The 27,934-nt window shown below is 48.3% G+C and overlaps 1 protein-coding gene and 1 long non-coding RNA gene across 4 annotated transcripts in view; one reads left to right on the plus strand and one right to left on the minus strand.

Moving 5' to 3' along the window:
* The window catches only part of LOC309537383, a 51,651-nt gene that overhangs the window by 6,804 nt on the left and 16,913 nt on the right, over positions 1-27,934 (minus strand). The window contains exons 1-2 of one of the 3 annotated variants that reach the window (XR_014221853.1): positions 16,410-16,722; positions 16,133-16,305 (exon numbers count right to left, since the gene is read on the minus strand). The exons of 1 other annotated variant lie outside the window; for it this stretch is intronic. This is a non-coding gene — a long non-coding RNA (uncharacterized lncRNA). Of the gene's footprint in view, positions 1-16,132; positions 16,723-27,934 lie in introns of those variants that run through there. One more of the 3 variants, XR_014221854.1, reaches the window with a different exon arrangement.
* On the plus strand, positions 4,156-27,921 carry IL22RA1 (interleukin 22 receptor subunit alpha 1). The gene is made up of 7 exons (XM_082231666.1): positions 4,156-4,468; positions 6,961-7,093; positions 19,846-20,024; positions 21,114-21,301; positions 22,769-22,904; positions 23,959-24,083; positions 25,290-27,921. The coding sequence occupies exons 1-7, from the start codon at positions 4,426-4,428 to the stop codon at positions 26,235-26,237; spliced, it is 1,752 nt and encodes a 583-aa protein (XP_082087792.1). The 5' UTR covers positions 4,156-4,425; the 3' UTR covers positions 26,238-27,921.

Consider the following 27,934-nt stretch of genomic DNA (forward strand, 5'->3'; position numbering starts at 1 on the left):
GATGGTGATAAAGCTGCCAGGGGTGGAATATTTTTTACTGAACCAGCAAGGAATATTTTTTACTGAACAGGACCCAGAGCAGGGCAGGGAAATCTCAGGCTAACTCCACTCTCGGCATCCTTACCAAACTACAGTTCCCAGGATTCTTTGAGGGAAGCCATGGCTGTTAAAGTGGTATGATGGTGCTTTAAATGTATGGTGTGAATGTGGCCTGGGGGTCACTGGGAGCTTCTCAAGGTTTCCTTGATGAGAAGATCCATAATGCTTTTCCAAATGCCCAGCTTTCCCTGTCACTACAAGCAATGGCTTCCCACTGCACCCAAAGAAGAGTGTACAGTACTAGGGCCCACCCCCAATTCACACAGGACAACAAGGGGGCCTAACAGGCTGGGTCTGCCCTGCATATGACTGAGGAAAGGTCTACCTGTTACATATATGGAGAAGGGGTGAGGAGCCTGCGGCTTACCAGAGGCTGCTGGGCTACAACACCCTTTGTCCCTGACCACTGGCCACAGCGGCTGGGGCTGATGGGGTCTGGAGTCCAACACCAGCCTCTGGAGAGCCAGACCTTCCTCACCCCTGAGGTAGAAAATTTAGGACATCGGTTCCCAAACTTTTTCAGGCTACACCCTCCCCTCTGGTTTCATAAACTCATCCTCTGTGCCCCTTTAAAGAACATTCAGCATAGCTGTTTGCACAACCCCCTAAGGAAGATAAATAATAAAATCCAGAACAGTAACAATTAATTGCACATTTATTCAAAACCCAGTTAAAACCATTTAGTTCAATTGATTCAACAAAACAGATCAACTTGACCCTCTGGTGCATGCTTTTCAGAGCCTGGTGTGCCCCTCCAGCACCCCCTGCCACCCTCTTGCCTCTTAGTGCCCCCCTTGGTAATCCCACCATCCCCCAGGGGGCAGTAACGTCCATTTTGGGAACCACTGTTTCAGACAAATGTAATCTGCCGCAACCTAACAGTGGAGACTGGTATTGAATCAGCATTGCAAGAGAACTTAAGATGCATCCCTGTGAGAAAAGGAATCTGATTTGCATATTGGAGCTTCCTTATATTTTCCAGTTGCACAAGTTGTAATAGGTAATTAGTGTATAAAATGCATATATTCATTAGCATGCAAATATGCATTAGATCAGGGAACACTGCTTTGCAAAAAGGTCTGTGCTAGGCCACTGTGTGAACAGGGTGGTGGACGAGTCGGGCCATTGATCCCGAAGTACGTAAGGGTCTTATTATGCTCTTACGTGTGCAACAAAAACTTGATGGCTGCTTTTCTACAAGTCTGTCTAGGCCGGGGATGGAGAAAACAAAGACATTTTTCGCTTTAGCTCTTCAGTGCTGGGCCATGTTCTCCATCTCCCCACCGGCCAGGCAGCCATTTTGTGACATTTGGCCACACCACTTTCTCCATATTCCCATCTGAAATCAATATTAGTGTCCTCCAGACAGAAAAGGAGAATTGCTATCCAATTCTGTGGCTGCCATAGTTCCTTATTCTCTGGACCTTAGAAAAAAAGTTAGCTGTTTGCCAGGGCAAAGTGCAAGAAAGGGGAAATGAGCCCACATGACGCATAATGATAGTGTTCAGACAAAGCAAAAGTGGTAAAATGAATTTCCACCACATTCTCACGCATGTAGAACCTGAAAGCGGAAAGGGTGTGTGAACTGACCGTGCCCTCTGAAATTTTCTTAGTGCTGGAAAAATTCTTCCAAGTGAGTTGAAGGGCAGGTACATCTTTTAACAGAGACAGGCAGCTGTTGACACAGTGACTGCCTTCTTATGACAAGTCCAAAAAGAGGCCGTTGATGATGAGCAGCTGTATATATTAACTAACAGACCTGTTGGGCAGCTTCATTTGTCAAGGAGGTGGATGTGGCAGCTCCTTGCTCTAGGAAGTACAAATGAGAACCTCTATATATACACACGTATATCACACGCAGACAAGCAGGTTACTCACCACTGCAATGTCTGTGAGTAGGTTGCCTTCTTCAACCTAGTAACCACTCCAGACTAGTGAAGCCTGTTGGGAAACACTCCACATGACCTGACAATCAGCTCTTAGTGGGGTCTTCTGGAGAGCTTTACTCAGGTCTTTGCTGGCACCACCAATCAGCTGATCCCTGCAATCTCCTTTTGGCTGAACCGGGTCTTTACCTGCATCACACCAAAAGTCAGATATGACATCAGTTGTAGGGCAAGTGGGCGTGGTGTGGATAAAATGGCCGGATCTGGAAGTTTGGTGGGCCTGATAAGACCTGCAGACTGGAGGTTCCCTACCCCTGGTGAAGGGTCTGTTTGGGGGCATAAGTTGACTACCTATGCATCACCAAAAACAAGAAAATGCACCAATGAAACAAAGGCAAAAGAGGAAAACAGATTTGCACGAAACCTGTACATGCTAATTTATATGCATAGATGCAAATCAAAAACAATTACTATAAACAGAAATAGTGGAGAAGGCTAGGGCCAGCTGAATCTGGGACCTTCACTGTGCAAAGCAGTTGCTCTACCACTGGGCTTTGGCCCTTCCTTGAAATCCCATTTGCCATAAAACAGGGATTCTCACTCGCACTTCCATCACTGCGAGCCCATCTAAATCCCACTTTGTGATAGATTCATGGCAATGTCAGTTCTGCCCTTCTGAGCAACCTCCTCCTTCCCTGCAAACCACTTAACAACCTTTTTCTCATCCAAACCAAACTGAGCCCTTTTCCATTTGCTCCTCTTTGCCATGCAGAAGGCAATGCGCCCTCCAGAACTGGGATGGGGAACCTGTGGCCCTACAGATGTTGCCAGACTCCCATCAGCCTCAACCAGCATCAGCATCCATGATCAGGGATGCTGGGGGTTGTAGCCCAGTGGTGAGGAACCTCTGACCCACAGACCTAATTTGAGGCTGTTTTCCCTGTCATCAGTTGCAAGGTAGGTACAGCCACTGCTCCCTGCCCAAAGAAGGGTTTGCAGGCACTGCTGATAAACAAAGCTCTATTCCTTTGCCTGCACAGTTTCAATTCAAACCATAAAGGCAAAGAAAAATGCTTCACCTGATACGGTAACATCAGTTAATTGACAGGGGGTGGCCCCACCCACCTGCCAATATGGCCCATGGTCATTGGAGAGGCCAAGATTCAGCCTGCTGCCTGCATTCACTTCTCCACCCCATTGTAGCCCAACAATATCTGGAGGGAACAAAGTCTAGAGACACGCCCCACCTTTTAAATAATATCCAATGCACATATAAAGTGCATGACTTCCTCTCAAATATCCTTGGGAATTGTAGCTCTGCGAGGAGCAAACTACAGTTCTCTGGGAAGTCATGTGCTCATAATAATAATAATAATAATAATAATAATAATAATAATAATAATAATTTATTATTTGTACCCCGCCCATCTGGCTGGGTTTCCCCAGCCACTCTGGGCGGCTTCCACAAAGACCAAAAATACACTAAGATGTCACACATTAAAAACTTCCCCGAACAGGGCTGCCTTCATATGTCTTCTGAATGTCAGGTAGTTGTTTATCTCTTTGACATCTGATGGGAGGGCGTTCCACAGGGCGGGCGCCACTACCAAGAAGGCCCTCTGCTTGGTTCCCTGTAGCTTTGCTTCTTGCAATAAGGGAACCGCCAGAAGGCCCTCGGCGCTGTTCCTCAGCATCCGGGCAGAACGATGTGGGTGGAGACGCTCCTCCAGGTATGTATTGTGTATTGGATGCGCTTCAAAAGTATGGTGTGGACCAGATGCAAGTTGTTTTAGGATAATATAAGTGTTCAGAGTATGTAGCTTTCAAACAAGAACTCACATTTTATTTAATATTATTTATTTTACTTTTTAACTCAGCTCACCTCAGGCTTAGGAATGCACGGATGTTGCTTTTTAAAAAAGCAAACCAAAGTAAAAGGCTGTTTCAAAAGGCCATCCTGACACTGTCTTCCCTTGTGCAGGCTTTTCAAAAGGGTTTTTTTTTTTTTTTCACCAGTGTGACAGCAGCTTGCGCAACAAGAATTGCAGAAGTTCCGCAGCCACAGGCTGAGGTGCGGAGCCCTGTTTCTGCTGGTTGAGGTAATAGTAAATGAAGAAGAAAAAGGCGACTAGACCAGAAAAACCAGTTCCTGACTTCTCGTGAGGAATGTCAGCAGGAAGTCCCTTATCAGGGAATATTCTTGGCTTGGCTTCAGACTGCTGGACGTTCTGATGCCTCTGGCATTTAAGCAAAGAAGACGTCTCTCCGACGAAGCTCGCTCGATTCCATGTGCTGCAGTGGGGACAGAGTTACCGTATTATCTCTTCAGCCGAGGCAGACAGGGTAGTCCAGGATCACCAGCCTGGAGCCTTCCCAAATTCATTCAGCCAGTGTTGAGGACAGCTAGCTCCGTACCACGACTCTTTGTGCCGTGCTATTAATGAAGGAACTTCTCGTCTTCTGGGCCCTGTGCTCCCTAGTGGGTAAGTAGCCAGCCTTTGACTCCTCTTTATTAAAGCCTCTCTTCAGGATCTCTGAATCTCTTTAAGCTGTAGCGAGAGTTTACCAAGCAGGCAAACGCGATCTCCATGGTTGGTTCTTGCTCCCATTACCTTTGTTTCGAGCTTACGCCCTGGAGTGGCATTGACATAGTTTCACTTGTTTCAGTTGTCACGCAGGTAGAAACAGCGTTCATCTATGGCAGCTGGAGCCAGTGGCAGACCTGGGGTCTCAAAATTCAGCAGCGCCTTATGTGACGCCAAAATTCAGCGCCCCCCCCCACCTCTTGCCTTCCATTATGCAGCATAGTTGCAGCATCTCCTGCTGTGCCCCCGAGGCTCTGCGACCAAGCAAGTCGCGCTCCCCTCTATCTACCTCTGACTGGAGCTGCCTATCTTATTTCTCTCTCTCTCTCCTTTTATTTTCTTTATTTCGATTGTCCTTTTCCCTTCTTTTCTATTCCTAATTTTATTGTATTATGGAAATTTTTAAAATAAAAAAATCTTACTAATCTTAACTTTATATGGGTTTGAAGGTATGGTATGTATTAAGCCTAGGATTTCAGTCCTAAAGAGGAAAGTTTTCCTCTCAACAGATAGGTGGTCTCCAACCTATCTGGGGCGCTGGGGGGGGGGAGCAAAACAGAAAGCTGAAATGAAATCAAAGTATTTCTTAGGTCTTTTCACTACACTGTCAAAGCAGGAGTCCAAGCTGGGAGTTGTTTTTCCTTTTCCCTCCATGGGAGGTTTTGCCCTTTGAATAGGGAGAGATGTGGGCTAGACTCTAATTCTCATCCTTATTGCAATTTGCTGCTTGTGAGACTCTGACGGTGTACACAACACACTTTTAAAGCACACACACAACCAAGAATCCTGGTAATAGAAGCTGGACTTGTTGGAAGAGTGGGCTTTGAGGAGGTCCTCTTGCCCATAGGAACTGCAAAACCTGGAGCCAACACCAGGGATGCCAATTTGAACAAAATATTTGGGGTAAGCCCTGCCCCACATAATCCATCACAAGATGCACACCATTAGAACGGCAATGCCCATCAACTTTGGGGGCCCCAAACCCCTAGGAGTTGACTCCTACAGCCAACACCCAGCACAGCAGCTTGCATCGCTGCCATGCGGCGAGGGTAATGAGGTAGGGGAAATCCCAGCTGCATATTTTTTACTTCTACAATTCTAAAAAAACAATTGTAAACCTTTTAAACAATGTGGGTCTGTATTTCCTGATCACTGTTGCCAAAACACCGCTCAGCTGAGAATGCTTGACAGGTTTAAGGCAATAGCTGGCTCCCCACCTGAAACCGTTGTTTGTTTGTTTGTGGGGCGGAGAGCCCATTTCAGCCCAAGGCAGCCTTTTGAAGGGCTACATGCAAATGGTGGGTGGGGCTAGAGGCAAAAGTGAGCAAAGCAATGAGTGTAAATGCTACCTTTGTACAGCAAGCTAGTTTCTACGCACATATCTCTCCCTATCCTCCACCTACACCAAGGAAACTTTCCAGTGAGACAAAAACCCTCAAGGAGGGGGCAAAGCAAGGCCTGAGAGGGCCAGGTAAAGAGGTAGGGAGTCCCCACTGGCCTGAGTTTTATGGCATTTCTACACCACCCTTCCACCTACAAAATCCCAGAGCAATGTACAACAACACTGCAACAAAAAGCAGCAAATAAAATTCTCTAAAATAGGGGTTCTCAAACTGAGGGGAATTTTGTTTGGGTTCACACCCTGCATTTGTTCTGTGCTCCCACTGCTGGCTTGGGAAGTGGTGCACACATGACATTAGCCACAAACATTGAGGTCGGTAATAAATGTTATCATTATCCATATCTATCCTGTCATTTCTTATGAAATACTGTATGGGAAAAATAGAGATGGCGGATAAATTTGATTCAGTTCACATTGATAGCTGATTCTATGAAATTTGCGTTTTCCTAAAACACTATGAGAACTAAAACAGGGTAGTTCGTGGAAATTCGCAAATATCAGAATTTTGCAATACAGTTCTCCAACCACAGATGGTTTATAAATATATATATATTAAGGGAAACTTTGCAAAAAAAATCAATATATTAGTTAAAATAATATACTAGATGCATTATATTGTGAGGAATATATTGTTAGTTAAAACTGCATGGAAAAATATATCTATTTGCAGAATTACACGTAAACATACTGGAGAATTTTCATGCGGATTTTTGACCCCCCAAAAAATCCACCATTGTTGAAAAAATGTAGAAAACTGTATTTAAATTTTGAGAAATGAGAAACTGAGAGAGCCAAAATGGATGGATGCTTTCGCCCCTTGTTTCAGTGTGTCATTGTCCCTACCACCACCACATGCAACCAGCTTTAGTCTGAATTGAGAAAAAGAATGACCCTAGCTGCCTTTTAAGTTGATAAGATATACACAGCCTAAGTACAGAGACTGCACTTTCTACGGTTAACCTCTAATAATCTTTCCCCTTCATTGTAGGGAATTCGCTAGCAGAGAGATCACCACTCATTCAACAACCAATCTTTTTGTCCACAAACTTTGAAAATATCTTCACTTGGAAGAGCTGGGGGGAGCCACTTCCAGGCACGGTGTACGATGTGCAGTATAAGAAGTAAGAGGACTATTCCTTCTCCTTACTTGGTGTGACTGTTATTCTTTGAACCCACAGAGATCTCAGATAGGGAGAAAAATACTTTGCTGTAGAAATAGCATTGTGTCAGGTCCAAGGAAGAAACAGACCCGGCCCAACCCAAGACATTTTGCTGCCTGAGGCAACAGGCAAGATGATGTGTCCTCCCCATTCTAGAAACAGAAGCCAATTGGACTTTTCAGTACTGTCAATGGGACAGTGTCCTATGCCGCATTTGATTGGAGCAAGTACATATGGAGAAACACAGCTCTGTCCTGTAAGAGAAGGGGACAGTTGGGGGGGGCCTTAGAAGGCGACTGCCATTGTTGGCCCCACCCCCCAGTATCTACCATCTGAAATAATAAACTTATTCTGCCTAATGGTTGAGGCGGCTCTGGATACGGCCATATTTTGAGGCTGTTGTGTAGCTTTAGGTTCTCACTAATGGGCGTTGACAGCCCCAGTTATTACATTTATAAGGAGCTCAGTGTGGTGTAAATTGATCCTCCTATCCCTTTTATCTGCAAAATAGGCGTGTTAGGCTGAAAGGCTGTAACTGGCCCAAGGTCACAAAGAGAGCTTGATAACTAAGTCACTGACGGAGGAAGAGGAATGCGGGGAGCACACCGCCCCCGGCAGCGCGATCCCAGCCGGGTGCCATCACGGCTGCCCCCCCCGCCCACGTAGGGCACCACGCCCCTGTAGGTGGTGTGCCCCGCCCCCAGGATGTGCACCAGCCCCGCCCCCACCTGCTCTCCACCCCGCAGTGCCGGAGCACAAAGCTCTGCCACTGAACTGAGTATGGGTGTGGACCCCTGTCTCCAGCGCTCCAACCACTGCACCACACTGGTTGCCTTGTACCAGTATCGCAATGTGAATACTCCCAGTGCAAGGAATTCAGGTCACACCTAAGTGGCAGGTTGCAGAAGTAGTTTTGCCATTTGGAATGCAACTGGCAAATGAGAGGCAGCCTTGTGGAGCTGTAATGTCACTGTAGCTGTGGGAGGAACTGGTGCTGCTTGCAAGACGTGCTTGCTTCCCCTTGCTCAGCATGCGTGCGTGTAAGCAAACATAGAAGTACACACATTCACCAACCTGTTTTCCATGGATTTATGCACGGTGTTTAGTGGTCCTGACAAAGGACTCAGCTACATTAGAGAACCAACAGTGTTTTAAACATGTAACAGCAGATGCTGCTGTAGAGCAAAAAACTTTGTCTATGCAATTTTACATAGAGTTTTTTCTTTTGTTATAATGATTGAATTCATGGCTTATTTATAGCGCCCCCCCCCCCCCGTAGATTCAGCCCCAGTCAAGTGCTCTTGCACAGAGCACTTGGGCATTATCCGTTTTGTTGGTTTGTTAAAACCCAACTAATTCAACACTATACTTCTGCAATATATATATTCTGAACAGTGGTACCTTGGTTTACAACCATAATCCATTCTGGAGGTCTGTTTGTAAACCAAAACAGGTTGTAACCCAAGGTGCGCTTTTGCCGATGAGGCCTCAAAAATTTTTTTGTTCGTAATCCAAAAACAGCAGGTTGTAATAAAAAAAAAAAGGTTGCAAACCGGGATGCGCACTTCCGGGTTTGACGTATTTGTAAACCAAGATGTATGCAAACCAAGGTACCACTGTACTATATTTCTGCAACATAATTGTATAAGTATTAATGCAAAGTACCCTTTTATACACATTGTTGTAGGTATCTGTTTATGTGCTTTAGGAAACTTGGGGTATACATATATGTGCATAAAATGCATATTATAATAATGCACAAAATATGCAAGAATTATTCCTATTCTGGCAGAACAGGGGGGAAAAGTGCTCTCTTTTCATCATGCATGCCTGTCAGGGTTACTTCCAGATCCTAGCTCACAAAGGATCACGCTAGCCAGCGATCGTTAAATAAAAGTCTTTATTGAGTTACAGTTTCCATTCTCAAGCTGCTGCGTGCAACTCTACGTCTAATGGCTAGATCGGCGAAGTCCCGTCTGAGTCTCCGCCCCTTGCGCACCAACTTAATATCCTAGCCCTGCTCCACCTTTTCCGCCTGACAGTTCTCCTCTGGGTCCCTCTGCCCCCCTGGGTCTCTTCCTTCCGGGATTCTTCTGACGCTGACCCCCCTGACTCTCCTGTCTCCTTGCGCCGGGTTTTAGGACCTGGCTCCCTTTCCGGGCTGCATACTGCGCCACCTTCCTGTGCATTTGAACTTGGCGCGCGCGCCCAACCTTCCACTTTCCGTCTAACCGTCACTTCGCTCCCCGATGAAGGTGTGGCCACTCCTGACTCGTGCCCTCCCTCCTGTTGCGAGCTGCCAGCGCTTGCTCCCTGGCGCTCTTCCTCTTTCCTACTCTCTGGCGGTGACGTTGGTCCCGATCTCCAACTGCTCCCCTCTGAGTCCCCTCTGGCTCTTTCTTCCTGGGGTGTCCCCCTAGTCTCCCCCCTTGCCCTGGCCACTGGTGCTCCTTTTTGTGAATCTTCTGATTCACTGGAAAGACTCGGAGATCTCGGGTCGTCGTCATCACTCATCCTTTCTTCTGCCTCCTCCCCCTCGCTCTCTGTTTCCTCCCTTGCCCTCGCCTCTGCTCCTGAACCCCTGACATCCATCCCCCCCTCGAAGCCCCCTCTTCCCCCCTCCCCTCCTTCCGGTGCGGGAACTGGGTGCTGCAGTGTCAAGGGGACGAATGTCGGGTACAGTTCGCTTCCCGTGGCGGGCCTCCATCCGAAGTCTTCCGGTTCTTCCTCCCTGCTCTCGTCGACGACGGTCACCTCTGCTTCCATCTCTGTGCCGCCGTGCTCGAGACCCTGGTCGTCCCCGAAAACGTCCATGTCCGTCTCTCCCTCGCTTCCTTCTGGAGGCGTTGCTCGTCCTGGACCCTCCAGCCACTTCCTGCGCCACTGCTCCTCTGGTCGATCATCCCACCAATACGAGGGTTTTGAAGCAGATCCCGAGGGCGACCCCTCCGGGGAACGGGCGTCTCGTGTCGGTTCCTCATCCGAGTCGAACCCCCGGAACGTGCTGGCTGAAAGCGTGGGCGTGAAAAGCCAGTCGTCGAAAAAGTCCGCTGGCATTGGCCTATGGGGGAAGAGGGCATGAAACTCTTCCTTGAGCAGAGGTTCATCTAAAGCGTAGCCCGGCACCCAGCTGTTGGCACTGGCCGGGGTGCCCTCCTTAGCGAGAAGGTATTCTACCCCCTCTTCCCCCCATCTGGAGTCCAAAATCTCCGTGACTTCGTTGAGGCGCACCTCCTGTGCCACTCCCCGTTGCCTGGTTCCCTCTCGGAGCGGACTCGGCGCCGTTCCGGGTTCCTGAAACCTGTGCGGTGCCTTGTAGGGAGTGAGCACCGATCTGTGGAACACCGGATGCATTCTGGAACCCTCCGGAAGCGCCAGCCTGAAGGCCACCGGGTTGACCTGCTCTTCGACTTGGTAGGGCCCCAGTTGCTTATGCCCTAGTTTCTTCTTGGCCAACGACCTGGCCGGCACTGCGTGGGCTGCTAACCAGACCCAGTCTCCCACATGGATCTCTTCGCCAACCCTTCTGTGTTTGTCTGCCTGCACCTTGTATGCGTGTTTGGCCAGCTCCAGGTGCCGCCGCAGCTGATCGTGGACCTCCTGCAACTCCGACGCGAACGCATCTGCTGTCTGCGGCTCCCCCTCCACCAGTCTTTCCAGTCCCGGGAAGGTTCTGGGGTGCCTCCCGTTGTTGGCGAAGAACGGCGTGACCCCCGTGGACACGTGCTTCGTGTTGTTGTAGGCGAACTCGGCGAGCGGCAGGTAATCCACCCACGTCGCAGGCTGTTGATTCGCATAGCATCTCAGGTACTGCTGCATGATGGCATTGACCCGCTCCGCTTGCCCGTTGGTCTGCGGGTGTCTCGCCGACGCCAGGTTGATCTTGACGTTTAGGAAGCCCATCAGCTTCTGCCAGAAATTCGAGATGAACTGCCGCCCGCGGTCGGACAGAATAGACCGTGGCAGACCGTGAACCTTGAACACGTGGTCTATGAACAGTTTGGCGGTTTGTTCCGCCGTGGCCACCTTCGCACACGGGATGAAATGTGCCATCTTGGAGAACAAGTCCACCACCACCAGCACGGCCGTCTTGCCCCTCGAGCTGGGCAGATCCGTGACGAAGTCCAGGGCGACTCTCTCCCATGGCTCGACCGGAGTTTGCAGCGGTTCCAACAGTCCGGCCGGCGGTCTGTGCACTGGTTTGGCCCTCTGGCAGGTGTCGCACCTCGCCACGTAGTCCGCGACCTCCCCTCTCATTCCGGGCCACCAGAAATCCCTGGCGACTAATTCCACCGTCTTCTCCTTGCCAAAGTGCCCGGCAGTGGGCGCGTCGTGCAGCTGATGCAGTACCTTGGCGCAAAGTTCGTCTCCCGGCACGTAGATGGCCCCTTTGCGGATGAGCAATCCATCTCTCAGCTGGAACCCGTCGGTCGCTGCCGTGCCCCTTTGCATCTCTGCCATCTTTGCTTGCGCGAAGGAGTCATTCTGCAACGCTCGTCGCACCGCCTCCAGGTCCACTGTCGCCGCAGCGCACGCCCACACTGTTGGCGCAAAGATGTGCATGGCAGCCGCTGGCGTGGCGTCCTCCAGATACTGTGGCTTACGGGAGAGCGCGTCCGCCATGATGTTGGTGTCCCCCGGGACATACTCTATTCGGAAGTCGAAGTTCGCAAAGAACTCAGCCCAACGTATCTGCCTCTGGTTCAGGAACTGTGCCGTGCGCCAGTGCTCCAGATTCTTGTGGTCCGTGCAGACCTGCACCGTGTGCTTGGCTCCAATCAGGAAGTGCCTCCATGCTTTGAACGCTGCATGAATAGCCAGCAACTCCCTGTCCCAGATGGTGTAGTTCTGTTCGGACTTGCTGAGCTTCCTGGAGTAAAACGCTCCGGGCCTCCAAACCCCCTGCGGGTCCTCCTGCAGCAGGACTGCTCCGACGGCCCTGTCCGAGGCGTCTGTTTCAACTCTCTTCGGCCTGCTGGGGTCGACATGAAGCAGCTGTTCCTCCGACGCAAAAAGACGCTTGAGTGCCTGAAAGGACTGCTCCGCCTGCGCTGTCCAGATGAACTTCTTTTTCTTGAAACTGAGCGTGTCCGTGATGGCCGCTGTCTGCATAGCGAAGCCTTTGATGAACTTGCGATAGAAGTTCGCGAAGCCGACAAACCGTTGGACCTCCTTCCGGTTGCGTGGGCTTTTCCAATCCAACACCGCTCGAACCTTGGCGCTGTCCATGGCGAGCCCCTTGTCAGACAACTTGTAGCCCAGGAAATCCACCTCCGTCACGTCGAATTGGCACTTCTCCAGCTTGGCGTAAAGCCTATGTTGCTGGAGCCTGCTCAGCACTTCCCTGACGTGTCTGTCATGCTCCTGCTGCGATTCCGAAAAGATCAGGATGTCATCCAAGAAACAGACGCACGTCTTGTAGAGGAGCCCCGCCAACACGTGATGCATGAAAGCTTGAAAAACGTGGGAGCCATTTTGCAATCCAAAAGGCATAACTCTATATTCGTAGGTGCCCAGGGGCGTGAACATGGCTGTCTTCCACTCATCTCCTTCCCGCATGCGAATGAGGTTGTACGCCCCTCGCAGGTCCAACTTGGTGAACACGCTGCCCTTGCGTACTTTTGCGAGGAGGTCGTCGATTCGGGGCATGGGGAAGTCCGATGGCTTGGTGACACTGTTCAAAATGCGGTAGTCCACTACGAGTCTTTTTTGGGGCGTGTCTCGCTTCTTCACAAAGAATACAGGACTGCCCCCCGCTGCCTGGGACTCTCGGATGAAACCGCGCTTCAAATTATGATCTATGAACTCTTTGAGTTCCTGCAGTTCGTCTTCAGACATGGAATACAGCTTCCCTTTGGGCAGCGCCGCCCCCGGCAGCAGGTCAATTTTGCAGTCATATGGTCTGTGGGGGGGTAGCTTGTCTGCCTCCTTCTTGCAGAAAACCTCCAAAAATTCTGTGTACTTGTGGGGAATCGCTTGCAGCGTGCCTAGCAGCAGCTGTGACTCCTCTTGCTCCCCTTCCTGCTGGGGCATGATGCAGTGTTCAGCACAAAAGGAAGAGCCGAAGGTCAGCTGCCTCTGGTACCAAGCCAGCGTCGGGCTGTGCTTGTCCAGCCAACTCATGCCCAATACAATAGGCGTGTCCGAGAGTTGAGTGACGTTGAAGCTGATGATTTCCCTGTGATTTCCAAGCCGCAGCACCATAGGTGGCGTCTGCTTCACCACTTGCCCCCCTAACAGCTCCCTGCCATCCACCGTGACAACCTGCAGGGGCAGCGTGGCAGGCAGCAACTGTATAGCGTGCCGGTCGACAAAGTCCTGCCCTATGAAGTCTGCATTGCTTCCCGAGTCGACGGTGATTGGCACGTCCATGGTGATTCCATTGGGTAGCTGGAGCGATGCGGTGAGTCTCACTACTGGCTTGGGCGGGAGGGGGTCCATGGGCGGGAAAATCTCTGGGGACTGCTTCACTGACACGTCTGGCTGGGCCCCAGTGCCTCTTCCTCCAGCCAGACATCGTCGTTTCCCTGCTGTGGTTCTCCGTGCTGCGTTGCTGCAGTCACCATTGCTGAGGCTGCAGTGTGCTTGTGGAGCCTCCGGGGACACTCTTTCGCCATATGCCCTGGATCCTCGCAGATATAACACTTCCTGTTCCCTCTAGGAGGCTTCGCTTTCACTGCTGCCGGTGCTAGGGCTCTGGCTGCTGACTGAGCCCTTGCACTCCCAACCTCCATCGGTTCCACCCCTCCCCCTGTTGGAGGCGTGGATTGCGCACGCGCTGCTTCTCTGGGAAGGAAGGAGGAGCCCCTGGCTGGTTCGCGCCCGCTGCGCCCTTCGTCCCTGCTCCACGGACGTTCTTCCAGCCGCACCCCCACCGCCAGCGCCCTCTGAACGATCTCCTGCGTGGTCCGGGGTCTCTCCCCCCTCGCAATCTCATCTTTAACCGAGTTGTGCAAGCCCTCCCAAAAAAGGTCTCTGACAGGAGCCGAATCTCTGTCCCATTCCAGGGCACTGACCAAGGCGAAAAAGCGGGCATGATACTGCCTTACGCTGGCCCTCCCTTGCCTTAGTCCATGCACCTCCTTTCGGGCAAGATCCACGTCAATGCTTGATAAAAAACAGCCATCCATCGCTTTAATAAAGGCGTCCGCATTTTGGAGCGCAGGATCCTTATCTCTCCACAAATTGCGCAGCCATGCTTTTGCGTCTCCATGCAAATGGGACATGATGAACCCCACTTTCTCTTGTTCATCTCTAAAGTCTTTGTGCAGTAGTTGCAGTGCACACATTACGTCTGCTCTAAAGTTGGGGTACTGTTGCAAATTCCCATCGAAGTGCGAGACCAGACCGCCTGTGCGTCTCCCCAACCCAATCCCCTCTGATTTGGGTGTCTGTTGCCCTTGCTTCGTAAGCACGTCCAACCTGACCTGGAGATCCCTGTAGGCGGCAGCTGCTTCCTCCTCTCTCTTCCTGGACGCCAGCGCCTCGGCATTCAGTCGTGAAACTGCTTCTCTGAGTTCCGTTATTTGCTGTTCGGCCGTCATATTGTCTGCCGTTCGTGAGCTCTCTTGTAGGCACCCGCTTTCCCTCCTCTTCGCGAGGCCGTGGATGCCCACAATTTGAAGAGACGGAGCTTACTGTCAGGGTTACTTCCAGATCCTAGCTCACAGAGGATCACGCTAGCCAGCGATCGTTAAATAAAAGTCTTTATTGAGTTACAGTCTCCATTCTCGAGCTGCTGCGTGCAACCCTACGTCTTATGCTTAGATCGGCGAAGCTCCGTCTGAGTCTCCGCCCCTTGTGCACCAACTTAATATCCTAGCCCTGCTCCACCTTTTCCGCCTGACAGTTCTCCTCTGGGTCCCTCTGCCCCCCTGGGTCTCTTCCTTCCGGGATTCTTCTGACGCTGACCCCCCTGACTCTCCTGTCTCCTTGCGCCGGGCTTTAGGACCTGGCTCCCTTTCCGGGCTGCCTACTGCGCCACCTTCCTGTGCATTTGAACTTGGCGCGCGCGCCCAACCTTCCACTTTCCGTCTAACCGTTACTTCGCTCCCCGATGAAGGTGTGGCCACTCCTGACTCGTGCCCTCCCTCCTGTTGCGAGCTGCCAGCGCTTGCTCCCTGGCGCTCTTCCTCTTTCCTACTCTCTGGCGGTGACGTTGGTCCCGATCTCCAACTGCTCCCCTCTGAGTCCCCTCTGGCTCTTTCTTCCTGGGGTGTCCCCCTAGTCTCCCCCCTTGCCCTGGCCACTGGTGCTCCTTTTTGTGAATCTTCTGATTCACTGGAAAGACTCGGAGATCTCGGGTCGTCGTCATCACTCATCCTTTCTTCTGCCTCCTCCCCCTCGCTCTCTGTTTCCTCCCTTGCCCTCGCCTCTGCTCCTGAACCCCTGACAATGCCCATGACACAGTCCATTTCATGCTGTTGCACAAGTAGACCCAATCTGAATGTTTTCCAATAACTGTAAAATGAGCAAAGACATATCTAACTCAGATGACTGGGTAGGGGTGTCGTGTAAACAAATCCTCTTGATGACAGCTTTCACCCAATTTGCTTCCATCACATTGCTGAGATAGCTGATGTCCCCCTGAACTGCATCGTACTTTAGATTTTCCTCTGTTGCACAAGCTGGAGAACTTGGCACCCAGACATTTTCCTCCTTTGATCTTTCCAGTAAACATAACCCTCTGGTTGCAATCCATGGATGGGTTATGAAATTCTCATTAAACCTTAATATCTAAATTGAATATTCATTGTAGCAATTAAGCTAAAGAGCAGAGGGGGGGAAATATGCAGATAAATTACACTACTGCCTGCTTTCAAGATGCAACACACACACACACACACACACACACACACACACACTTTCAGGGAACACCCACCAAGACATAATGAATGGATGACTGATGAAGAGATTGGCGACAATGAAAACATATTTATGGCTTTCGCAGTGACACCATCTCTTTAAAAACTTGCCCTCCTCTTCCACAAGTGTATTTACCCACAAAGCCTTTCGCAAACTTGGTAGCAGACAGTTGCAGTAAGTCTTGTCATCTTTCCATTCTGTCAACCCATGAAATTGCTGGCAGAAAGTCTGGAGGAGGAGGAGGAGGAGGAGTTGGGTTATTCCTCTAATCCTGCTGTTGCTGCTTTGCTAAAGCTGCAATCCAAATGCTAATAACACAGAAGTAAACACTGAACCCAGTAGGACTTAATTGTAAGCAGACATGATTAGGATTGCACTGTAAGGTGGTGACTTTTTAAAAAAAACTCCTCACCTGAAACCTTGTTTGCTGACAAAGGCTTTTGGAAAGTTGGGAGGAAGTTACAGTCCGTGCATCTCTGGCCTATAGGGACACCTGGTCTCCTCTTAACTGCAGCCTTGTTTTGCTCTCAGGGGCTTTTAGAAAGTTGGGAGGAGGAGGAATTCCATTCAGTTCTCATTTTAAAGTGAAACTACCCAATTTGCACTTTCAAAAAACAATATGAGAACCAAAACCCATCCACCCATCAACTGAAATCTGTATTTCTCCCAATTTTGCAACAATGTTTCGCAAAAATGCATTATGTTAGGGGAAAGTGTATAAAACACATAACGCATAAAAACACATATATTCAAGAAAAGAAACCGCACACAAACATGTTTTTTGGGAGAAATTTGCACTAAAATCCTGGCAACTTTTCATGGCGAAAAATTGTAAACTGCTGCAGCAATGTAGAAAACTGGATCAAAGACTGGGAAAATTAGAAACTGAGTTCCATCCCTCCATCCCTACTATCAGGTCAAATATGGCGGGCAAGGTATACTACATGACAACTTAGTGTCAGCGTAGCCCGCATGGTCCCCTCCAGATGTTGCAGTCAGCATGCCCAATAGCCAGGGATCATGGGAGTTGTAATCCAAAGACTCTGTTGGCTGCCTCTGCCTTAGTGAAACACCCACCCCTTTGCCCAGGCCTTATGCCTGCTACGACGGTAAAGAAATGCACTTGGTGCCATCACTGCATTGTTTTCACTGTGCACTGAAGACAAACCACTCTACCCTGGCCTTCTGACATATATATTTTAGGACCTACTCAATTTCCCTTTCTATTTTCCCATATACAGTGGTACCTTGGGTTAAGTACTTAATTCGTTCTGGAGGTCCGTACTTAACCTCAAACTGTTCTTAACCTGAAGCACCACTTTAGCTAATGGGGCCTCCTGCTGCCGCCGCGCCACCAGAACCCAATTTCTGTTCTTATCCTGAAGCAAAGTTCTTAACCTGAAGCACTATTTCTAGGTTAGCGGAGTGTATAACCTGAAGCGTATGTAACCTGAAGCGTATGTAACCTGAAGCGTATGTAACCCGAGGTACCACTGTACTTTTCTGGCATTTTCTTTGATGTAAATACTTTTAACTGGTTTTAATGTCATTGGTTTTTTTGTGCTGCTGCAATCCAGCCTGGGACTCTGCAGCAAAGGGCAGAAAGGAAACTTGATAGCCGAATAACTAAAATGGTGACAAGCTGGCACCCCAAGAGAGAGAAGCCTTCCCTGTTCTACATATTTGGCATGCCTCATTCAAGGGAGGAATATGAGAGGAGCCACTCCTCCTGCGCCAAGGGTGATGAAACAAACAAAATGATGGGCTATTATGATGGTGGGAGGCTGTCTGGAAGGAGGGCCTGCACAGAGGTGCCCTGTGCCCTTTTTTGTATTCTTGCCTTGCACCCCATCCATGAGATTCCTACTGACAAAGGCCACCAGCTACCAGAGTGGTGGGGGAGTATGCTCTTCTTCCTCACATTATTGTCATTATTTATTCAGTTTATGGCCAACGCTTCCTCCCAAAGGAGCCCAGGGCAGCAATGGATGGCAACCAGCCACCTGAAAGTAAGGCAGTGGCTCAATGCATGCAGAAACAGGTACAATCCCTGACATCTCCAGACTGCGCCTAGAGAGACCTCGGTCTGAAATCCAGGACAGCTGATGCCAGTGAGTGTAGGCGAGACTGAACTAGATGGACCCAAGGTCTGATTCAGTGTAACATGACACCCTCTGCTCTTTTCATCCAGTGCTTTACCAACTGCACTGGCTCCCAGTGGAGCACAAGGTGATGGTTTTGACCTCTGAAGCCCTCTGCAGCCTAGGACCCATGTACCTATGGGACCGCCTCTCCTGGTATTCCCTGCGAAGGACCTTAAGGTCCACAAATGACAACATTTTGGAGGTCCCAGGTCATAAGGTGGTTAGATTGGTCTCAACTAGGGCCAGGGCCTTTTCAGTACTGGCCCCGACTTGGTGGAACACTCTGTTACAAGAGACTAGGGCCCTGTGGGACTTGACATCTTTCCGCAGGGCCTGCAAGACAGAGCTGTTCTGCCTGGCCTTTGGTTTGTACTCAGTCTGACCCTTATGTTTCCCTCCCCCTTATGATTTTGATTTAGGGGCTACTTTTAAAATGAGGCTGCATTTTACATTGCATTTTAACCAGTATTTTAAATTGGTTCCCCCCCCCCCCCCCATTACATTTTTACTGCAATTTTATTGGTGTTAGCCTCCCTGAGCCCGACTCTGGCCGGGGAGGGCGGGATATAAATAAACATTATTATTATTATTATTATTATTATTATTATTATTATTATTATTATTATTTTCCACATGCAGGAAAAAGTAATAGAGTTTTCTTAAGGACACCATTGGGCTGAGGGTGAAACCTGCCTTCTGACCTTAGTGGCCCACATTGTGTGATGTGATCTGTACTAACTCCACTGTGTCCCAGGGGGCAGCCTGTTTGACCCCTAAAGTATTTGTCACATGTCACCTTAGCATTGTTTAAAAAGGAAGCTTTTTAAAAGCAAAATTGTCCTAGAGATTGCAGGTGGGAGCTGCCTTGGTGATGTTAAAGGCGCTGGCCAATGGGTGCTGTGCAGTGCTCAGTTCTGCTGCTTGCCGAACCAAATAGGTTCCTGAACTCCACCCTGGAGTGAATGCAGGGCTGAATGCAGAGAACTCACTTCCAAATAGGCCCAACTGCTCTAAAACCCTCACACCTTATTTGTCTTAAGCTGGAATCCCGGCAACAATAGCACAGCCAGCCAAGTGGCTGGTAGCATCGCAGCTTGCAACACACTGCTCCGTGGCATATCCAGGCACGTGTCTCTTTTTCATTGATGTCTGTCTCAGACCTGAATTACCTTCCCTGTGGTTTAACAGTGACGTGTGCTGTCTATGCCACTGCCTGCTGTTCTCCACCCACACATTGCCTAAAGCAGATGGGGAGCAGTGATTGTGGGGGAAGGGCTGTAACTCAGAGGTAGAGCATCTGGTTTGCATGCAGAAGGTCCCAAGTTCAATCCCTGGTGGCATCTTCAGGTGAGGCTGGGAAAAACACTAGCCTGAAATCTTGCCAGCCAGCTTGGATAATAGAAGAAGAGTTTGGATTTGATATCCCGCTTTGTCACTACCCTAAGGAGTCTCAAAGCGGCTAACAATCTTCTTTCCCTTCCTCCCCCACAACAAACACTCTGTGAGGTGAGTGGGGCTGAGAGACTTCAGAGGAGTGTGACTGGCCCAAGGTCACCCAGCAGCTGCATGTGGAGGAGCGGGGAATCGAACCGGGTTCACCAGATTACGAGTCTACCACTCTTAACCACTACACCACACTGGCGCTCTCTGGATAATACGGAGCTAAATGGGCTTTTGGCCTGACTCAGCTACCTTTGTTCATAGGTACGGGGATGCATGGCAGAACAAGAGCGAGTGCCAAAACATCACACGCCGCTCCTGCAATCTCACGCTTGAAACGGAAAACTTCACCGAGTGCTACTACGCCAGAGTGAGAGCCACTGTCCCTAACTGTTGCGTCTCTGAATGGGCCGAGTCCTCAAGATTCTATCCCCGGGAAAACAGTAAGTGGCTAATATTGTAAACCGGGTTGGGGAACTTCTGGCCCAGCAGCCAAATGTCTACCAAATCACCTGTCCCTCAAAAGTCTCTCCAAACCACAGACCCTCTCCTTGAGTTGCCTTGAGCTCTACTTTAGTGGAAAAGTGGGAGACATTGTTAAAAAGTAAACAAGAAAATAAACTTCAACAGTTTGTAGGATGTCTCGCCACTATGGCACTATGATGGGGTAAGATGCATTTCTTGAAATTCTCACTTCCATACAGTAGTTGAAAGCTGCAGGAGTAAGGTAAACATGTTTCCCAAAGACAGGCCTCATGTTTCTTTAAGAAAGCTGCCTCATTCAGCAGGTGCAGCTATTGCAGGTTGTGCGGATGTTGCTGAACTACAGTTCTCATCACCTGTGGCCATTGGCCGTGCTTGCTGGGGCTGATGGGAGTTGTACTTCAGCAACAATTGGAGGGCCAAGACTTCTGCACTCCTGTGTTTTGGTCCTCTTCACACTGCTCTGACACTCATTGCTTTCCACAAAGAATCTGAGTACTGTAGTTTGTTAATGGCACTGGGCCAGTTCCCAACACCTTTAACAAACTGCAGTTCCCAGGATTCCTGGGGGAGAAGACAAGAGTGTTTACTCTTGGGTTGGTTGGGGAATTGTTTAGGGGGTGTTGTTGCTGTTATTGATATTAATTTTTAATTTATTTTATCTTAAGTTTCTTTTAGATCTTACTATGTTTTATGTGTATTTTTTCAATTTGGTTGTGTATTTTTTTGATGTTTTCTTTATGGCTGCTTTTGTTGTGCTGTAATTATGTATTTTTTCATGTTGTAAGCCGCCTTGATCATGGTTTGAACTGTGGAAAGGTGGCATACAAATAAAATTATGCATATACGCATGAATGTTTTAAATACATGGTGTAGACATCATGTGAGGGCCAAGGGTGCTAACAATGAGAAGTCAGTATTCAAGAAACGGAGCCAATTCTTTTTAAATGCCTCAGTTACCCAGTTCTCAAAACTGGGTATCACTAAACTCTTCAGTCTTAAACTAATCCCTTTTGCTTTCTCACTCTTGCTCTCTCTCTCTCTCCAAGCCATTATTGGGAGTCCTGATGTGAAATACACACCCAGTGTTAATTCAATAAAGTTCTATGTACAACCTCCTGCTACCCCTCTGAGAGACAAGGATAACCAGGTCCTGACCGTCGTAGACATTTTCAGTCAAATTGGAACGACCTTTGAATACGAATTAACGATACATTGCCAAAAGACAAAGCAGGAGGTAAGGGGGGGGGGGAAGGTGTATGAGAGAAAATGGTAACTTTGGGGGGAAAGTACCCAATTCTTATTTCTTTGACTGTTGTTGTCTGTCTCAAGAGACAATGGAAAATGCACTTCTGGGGGTGAAGTCAAACTGCTGCGTTAGCAACACCCCAGGGTACAAGCCTGAGCAGCGTGTCCAGATGACAAAGTGTGGTCCAAAGAAAAGCAGAGCAATATGTTTGGCGTTAGTTGCTGGAAAGAGGTGTGCAAGGCACCATCCGACTGTCTTAGGGACTCCACTCTGGATTTGTGTAGGGTTCCCTCTTTGGCCTTTTCTTCTCCCAAAGATATCTTGCAAGGCAGCAGAGGTTTAGGGTCAGAGTTTTCCTGAGAACCAGTGTGGTGTAGTGGTTAAGAGTGGTAGTTTCGTAATCTGGGGAACCAGGTTCGCGTCCCTGCTCCTCCACATGCAGCTGCTGGGTGGCCTTGGGCCAGTCACACTTCTTTGAAGTCTCTCAGCCCCACTCACCTCACAGAGTGTTTGTTGTGGGGGAGGAAGGGAAAGGAGAATGTTAGCCGCTTTGAGACTCCTTAAAGGGAGTGAAAGGCGGGATATCAAATCCAAACTCTTCCTTCTCCTAGATGGGCTACCTTCCTACTGCACACTTCTTGAGGGTCAGCGGAGTGCTATTCCATACAGATTAAGAATGGGAAATAAATTTAATTCAGTTCTCATTTAAAGACAAACCTACCTCATTCACATTTTCCAAAATAATATGCAAACCAAAACACAGCCACCCTTCAATATTTGCACTTCTCCGAATGTTGCAATGCAGTTCTCCAGCTGTGTGATTTGTCAAAAAATGCACATACTGAAGTGTGCATAGAAATACATATATTGGTGAAAATAACATACAAACGTGCATTATGTTAGGGGAAATTGTTTTGCCAAAATGTGTGGATTAGGCAAAATGCATACAACGATGTGTGGATTTGGAGTAATTTGCACTGAAACATTTGTGAATTTTCAAAGGGCATTTTTAAAAAGAATTTCATACTTATGTGGAAACATGGAGAACTGAACTTCAGATTGGAGAAATGAGAAACTGAGGGTAACCAAAAGTTTCAGCTTCAGTCTTTAGCTCTCTCTGTGTTGTTGTACATATTCATGTGGAAACACCCTTGTTTTATGAAGTGTCAGGACTAAGTTTCATGTTATGCTCAGTTCACAGCATGCAGCTACATCCTCTGTTTTTCCTGAGTGAATCAGAGGTGCAAGGATCCCTGATGGTCTGGAGAGGGCAGGTTTACCCCCAGCTGCCACCAGGAGTGGAAATCAGGGGACTGAAAACAGAAGACACAACTATATACTACACATTAAGCATAACATACAGTTTGGCCCTTAGTGGAGCTTTGAAAGTAGATAACACAAAGTACCACTTTCCCTACTTAAAATACAAATCTCTCTCTCTTTCTTTCTCTCTAGTGGGTCAAAGTCAACAACAACAATGAATTTGAAATCTCTGACTTGTATTCCAACACCGAATACAATGGCACAATACACATAAGATATTCAGACAAAATCAGCAAGCCTTATGTTTTTCGGGCAAAAACATTATCAGGTGAGACATTGTTATGAAATGCTGCCGGATCTTAAATACTGAAAACCTTAGAGATGAAGCAGTCACCACAGGCAATTTTCCCATTGTGAACCTTGTGGCACAACTTGCATCACAAATGAATGTACCAATCGCCAGTCTTGCCTGCCACAAATGAGTCTATGGAGCTCTTTGTCCTCCCCCTCCCCCATCTCAGTGTATTTATTTATTTTACACAGGTACATATACCTTTCCATGAATGTGAGTTAAGCCCTTATCTTAACAACAAGAAAGCCACAAATATTTTGCAAACAATGAAACACTGCTTGAGGGATTTGGAATGGGTTGGTGATGTCGCAAGTGCTAACCAAGAGGCAGTAACCAAGAGGCACCCTTCACAGCAGGGTGACTAAATTACACCGGGCTGAAATCCTGCAGGAGACAAACCCTATTCCACCAAAAGAAACGGGGGACACCAGGAGCAGGAAGCAGATGCCATCTCACAAACGTTGAGACCTGTTACCTGCCTTCATATAAATAAAGAGTTATGCTTCATTCCTGTGGGAAAGTGTCACACTTGTGGACACCACTGTAAAACTGCCCCGGGTGCTCCAGGTTCTTTGAGTGTGTACAGAGGCCCTCTGGGCATCTTTGCCATTCATAGACTTTCTTTCTGCTCTCCACAATAAGGGCATTTTGCTAGTTCAAAAAGTAAAGGGCCACATAGCTCAGAGGTAGAGAACCTTCTTTGAATGCAGAAGGTCTCATTTTTCACCCCCAGCATCTCCTAGTAAGGTTGTGAAAGACCCCTGTCCGAAGCTCTGGAGAGGCGCTACTAGCCAGTGTAGACAATACTAAGATAGATGGACCAGTGTTCTGACTAAGGCAGCTTCCTTTGTCCCTATGGAGATTCATCACTTCCCTTTACTTTGGCTGGAAAGATGATGATCCTTTATAAAAGCTCAGACCAGTCCTATGAACTCTTGAGCCAGAATGACTAAACGATGCATGCCATCTGTTCCTGCCCTCTCAACTCTCCTGGTCTTGCTATCTTTAACGGTTTGTTTTCTCTCTCCAGATACCACCTGGTTTGCATATTTGTTCGCGGTAGCTCTGTTTGCGGCACTGTTGATCTTTGGAACAATATATTACTTCATTTACAAGTATATTAAACAGCACACCGCACAGCAACCCACGTCTTTGGTATGTACTGTACCCCCCCCCCCCGCTTTATGGAAGGTTGTTGGATTTTTTATTAATGAGCCTGGGCTTTTAATTGCTGGGCATTGTTCATACATAAAAGAGTAGCGCCTGAAGGGCAAGGAGAAGGCTGCAGCCCCCACCCAGGAATGCTGGAGAAATTGCTGCACTGCCTGGGTTCCTAATAGTTTGATTTCCCTTTTAGGAATTTCTTTGCAAGTGGAGAGACTTGGTGGAATGGTTACTCTTGTAAACAAAACATGGCAGTTCTTGGTGTTTACTAACCAGGAGTTCCCATATTTTGGCTTGGCTTAGTAGCCACCTGTGATTTTTGTGGTCGCCATTAATTTCTCTCAACCCCTCAAGCTCTTTGGCTTACACAGAGAACTCAGGAGGAGAGAGGGGATCATTTTGAAGTGGGCTTTGGATAAAATAGATGCTCACCCTGAAGTGAAAACCTTTTCCTCTTAGAGGAAGGACCATAGCTTAGTGGTAGAGCCACTGCTTTGTGTGCAGAATATGCCAGGTTCAATCCCTGGCTTCTCCAGGTAGCGGTGGGAAGGACCCCTGCCTGAAATCCTGGTAAGCTGCTGCCCATCACTGTAGCCTGTCACATTTGAGCTCAGGCCCAGGTGCCAACTGTGGCCCTCGAGTCCTCTCTGTCTGGTCCTCAAAACTCTTCACAGGCCACCCCCCCCTCTGACCAGGCCGCATCCCTCACTCGACCTGCTTCACACACTCCTTGAATGTTTTTGCCCAGCTGGGATGTGACCTTGAACTCTAGTAATGTCTTGTGCCTGCCTGGATGGAAGTTAAAGAGGAGTGTGTGTCTGTAGAAATTAGTATACAAAAGTGAAATTTACATTCATTGCTCCACTCACTTTTGCCTCTGACCCTGCCCACCATTGGCATGTGGCCATTGGAAGCTTGCCCAGAAGAGAATGTGGCCCTCAGGCTGATAGAGGTTTCCCTTACCCCTGCTGTAGTCAATATTGACCTAGATGAACCAATGGCCTGACTTGGTATAAGGCAACTTCCTGTGTTCCATGCTGGCCCCAAGGCAGAGAGTGAACTTGATTTCTTAATGGTGGGGACTTCCCGCTTCACCACTCGGTCCTTCCGCTACTCTGCTTCATTATCTTTCTAGCTGCCTACGTTTATGCTGATGCTTATCTCTGGCAACTAAATTTAATCCTTCTTCCCTGATAGGATTTCAAGGATATTTTACGCTCCCAACCTCTCGTGCCAAGAGTGGAATATATTCTGAACCCCTATGAATCGTGCAAGCCTGTCCAACTTACTATAGAGAATCACCAGGCACAGATCACCCAACATCAGGGAGTGTTCAGCCTGACAGAAACAGCTTACCAGAAACAGGCCAACGCACCACTGTTCCAGACCATTGCTCAGCATGAAGGTTATACACCACAAATGGCCAAGAACAACCCACCATGCACACAAGGTCCTTCGCCTTTAACATATGGAGTGTGTTTTGAAGGCACCAGCTCCACCAAAGCGAATTCTTCAGCAAATCAGGTGAGGAAGCTCAATTCTTTAGCTGAGGGCTTCTTGAGCAGCGAGCATTATAAAGCACAGCCGCCAGAACAGATCAAAAGAGAATTGTGGGGAAACAAGCCCCAACAGATGCCAGTGCCTGTGTTGGGAGATGCAGAGCGAACTCAATGTCTGCTGCTTCAGGAAGACATGCAAGATATGCCACAGCTGCTTCCGCCCCTTCTGGAAGAGAGAGTACCTGCCACAAGAGGCAACACGACAGGGAGCTACAGAGAGCAGCCTGCAGAATTGCAACCATCTGCGGTGGAATTCGACCAAAATGCCATCTCAGATGGCAATCTTCTGTCAAGCGTGCCACCATCCTTGTTTTCAAATCGCACCTGCAGCAGCATCATTCAAGATCAGAACCCTGGGCAGTGGGTGGCCTGGGATTTGACAGCCTGGACGAATCCCCAGCATCAGCCTTTGGGACTCCCTGTATCGGACTGCATAACTCAAGTGAGCAAGGGGTTGGAAAACAAGCCTGGGTTCCTTGGTACAAACCCAGATACCTTAGACTCTGCCCACAGCAATGGGCTCTTCACAAGCCTGTTCAGAGACTTGGAGCTGAAGGTGCAGTGGGATCAGGCGTCTGAGGAATAATGGTTAACGCATCCAGCAACTGAGGAATGGAGCGAGGGGAGGCGATAACACAAGGGAGGTGGAAATATCTCCCTCCAAAACAGAGTTGAAAGGAAATGTCTTTTCCCAGCTGTTCCTGAATCCTCTTTGTGAATCACACTTCAGCCCATTAAACGAAAACTAAATGTGGTTGATAGGTACCCTGCCAACTGGGTGGGTACTGCTGGCATGATTATTCCCAGGTGATTCTGTCCCTCACACATTGCTGGTTAGCTTGCACAAGGAATCCTGACAGTGCTGGTCCTATCTTGTGGCAGATACCCCAAACTTGAGTTGCCGGCTGATAGGGTGTGGGAGGAAACACACCGATTGGCCTGCCTTTGTGTTAGTTACAGTTTTGCCTGCAAGTCGGGAGGCGACCCTTTACATGGCCTGGCGATAAGAACGACCACCTGCTCATGTCAGCAAAAGAAGCTGCCGCTGTTGAGCAGGAACCACCAGTGTGGCGCCCGTGGGCACCAGGGTGCCCGTGAGTTCCTCTTATGATGCTCACGAAAGGTCTCAGTAAATTTCCACCAAACAAATCCACAGTGCTTGCAAGAGACTGCTTGTTATTCTTGTTCTGTTCCTGTTTGCACTGACTTTGCCTCTCCTACATTGCACAGCGCCCTTAAATATGCTCACATTTCATTGGATGCCAGGGCTGGACACCTCCTTGCCCTCCCATTCTGAACAGAAGATTGCTGCAAAGAGCTTCTCTCTGTGAGAAAGCATGGCAGTGGCTGATGTAGGTACCTTTTCCTCATGGATGACAGGACTGTTGATGGGGTGAATGCCTCCACCATTTTGTGGACCCATCTCTTTTTCTGCTCTTTTAGATGTAAGCCATTTTGTGGCGTGTCACATACCCACGGCAGCCATTTTCTGACTGGTGTCTGCTTCCTCAAAATTCCACATTTGCTCACTGGCTCCTAAAGGTTGGCTGCTCCTGAGTTAAAGGAACAGGAACAGAAGCAGCAGAGACATTGGTGACTCTTCCCCAGTTCTGTATTACATGGGGGGCGCGAGAGAAGTATGTACTATCTTTGTACTTTACTAATAAATATTTTTATTATTATTGTGACTTATTTTCAGTCTACAGAGAGCTAAGAATTGTATTTATAGTTCAAAATAGCCTATACCCTTTGAGGAGTTGTCTGTGTTCCAAACTTCACAGCTAACTTGATCCTGCAAAATGCACTGAACCAAACAACCAGGTCCAAACACAACGGAATGTAAGGAAAGCTTTATTAATAAATTGCCTGAGGCAATGATTCCATAATTCCTTGGAAGGGTGTATACACTCAGATGATTAATTTTCTGGAGCCAAGTATAAAAACATTAAAAGAGCTCTTAAAGGAAGGAAGAATTACAGCCTACTAAGTTCTACTCAGGGCAGACCCATTTAAATTGCTCAACCTAAATTAGCCATGCCCATTAATTTTAATGGATCTACTCTGAGTATTGCTAACAATAGATGTAGCACAAGGTAATTTTAAGCGGTTTTAGTATTTTAACTTTTGTATGTTTTAAAATGGGATTGTAAATATTTCTTGGTTTTTCTGTTCTGTCTTTTGTAAACCACTTTGAGAATTTTATTTTTACAATCAAGCAGTGTATAATTTTTTATGAAATAAAAAGTAAATAAAATACATCAACATTGTCATAGGATGGAATGG

The sequence above is a fragment of the Podarcis vaucheri genome, assembly GCF_965113315.1.
Source record: "Podarcis vaucheri genome assembly, chromosome: 7".
Classification (NCBI taxonomy): domain Eukaryota; kingdom Metazoa; phylum Chordata; class Lepidosauria; order Squamata; family Lacertidae; genus Podarcis; species Podarcis vaucheri.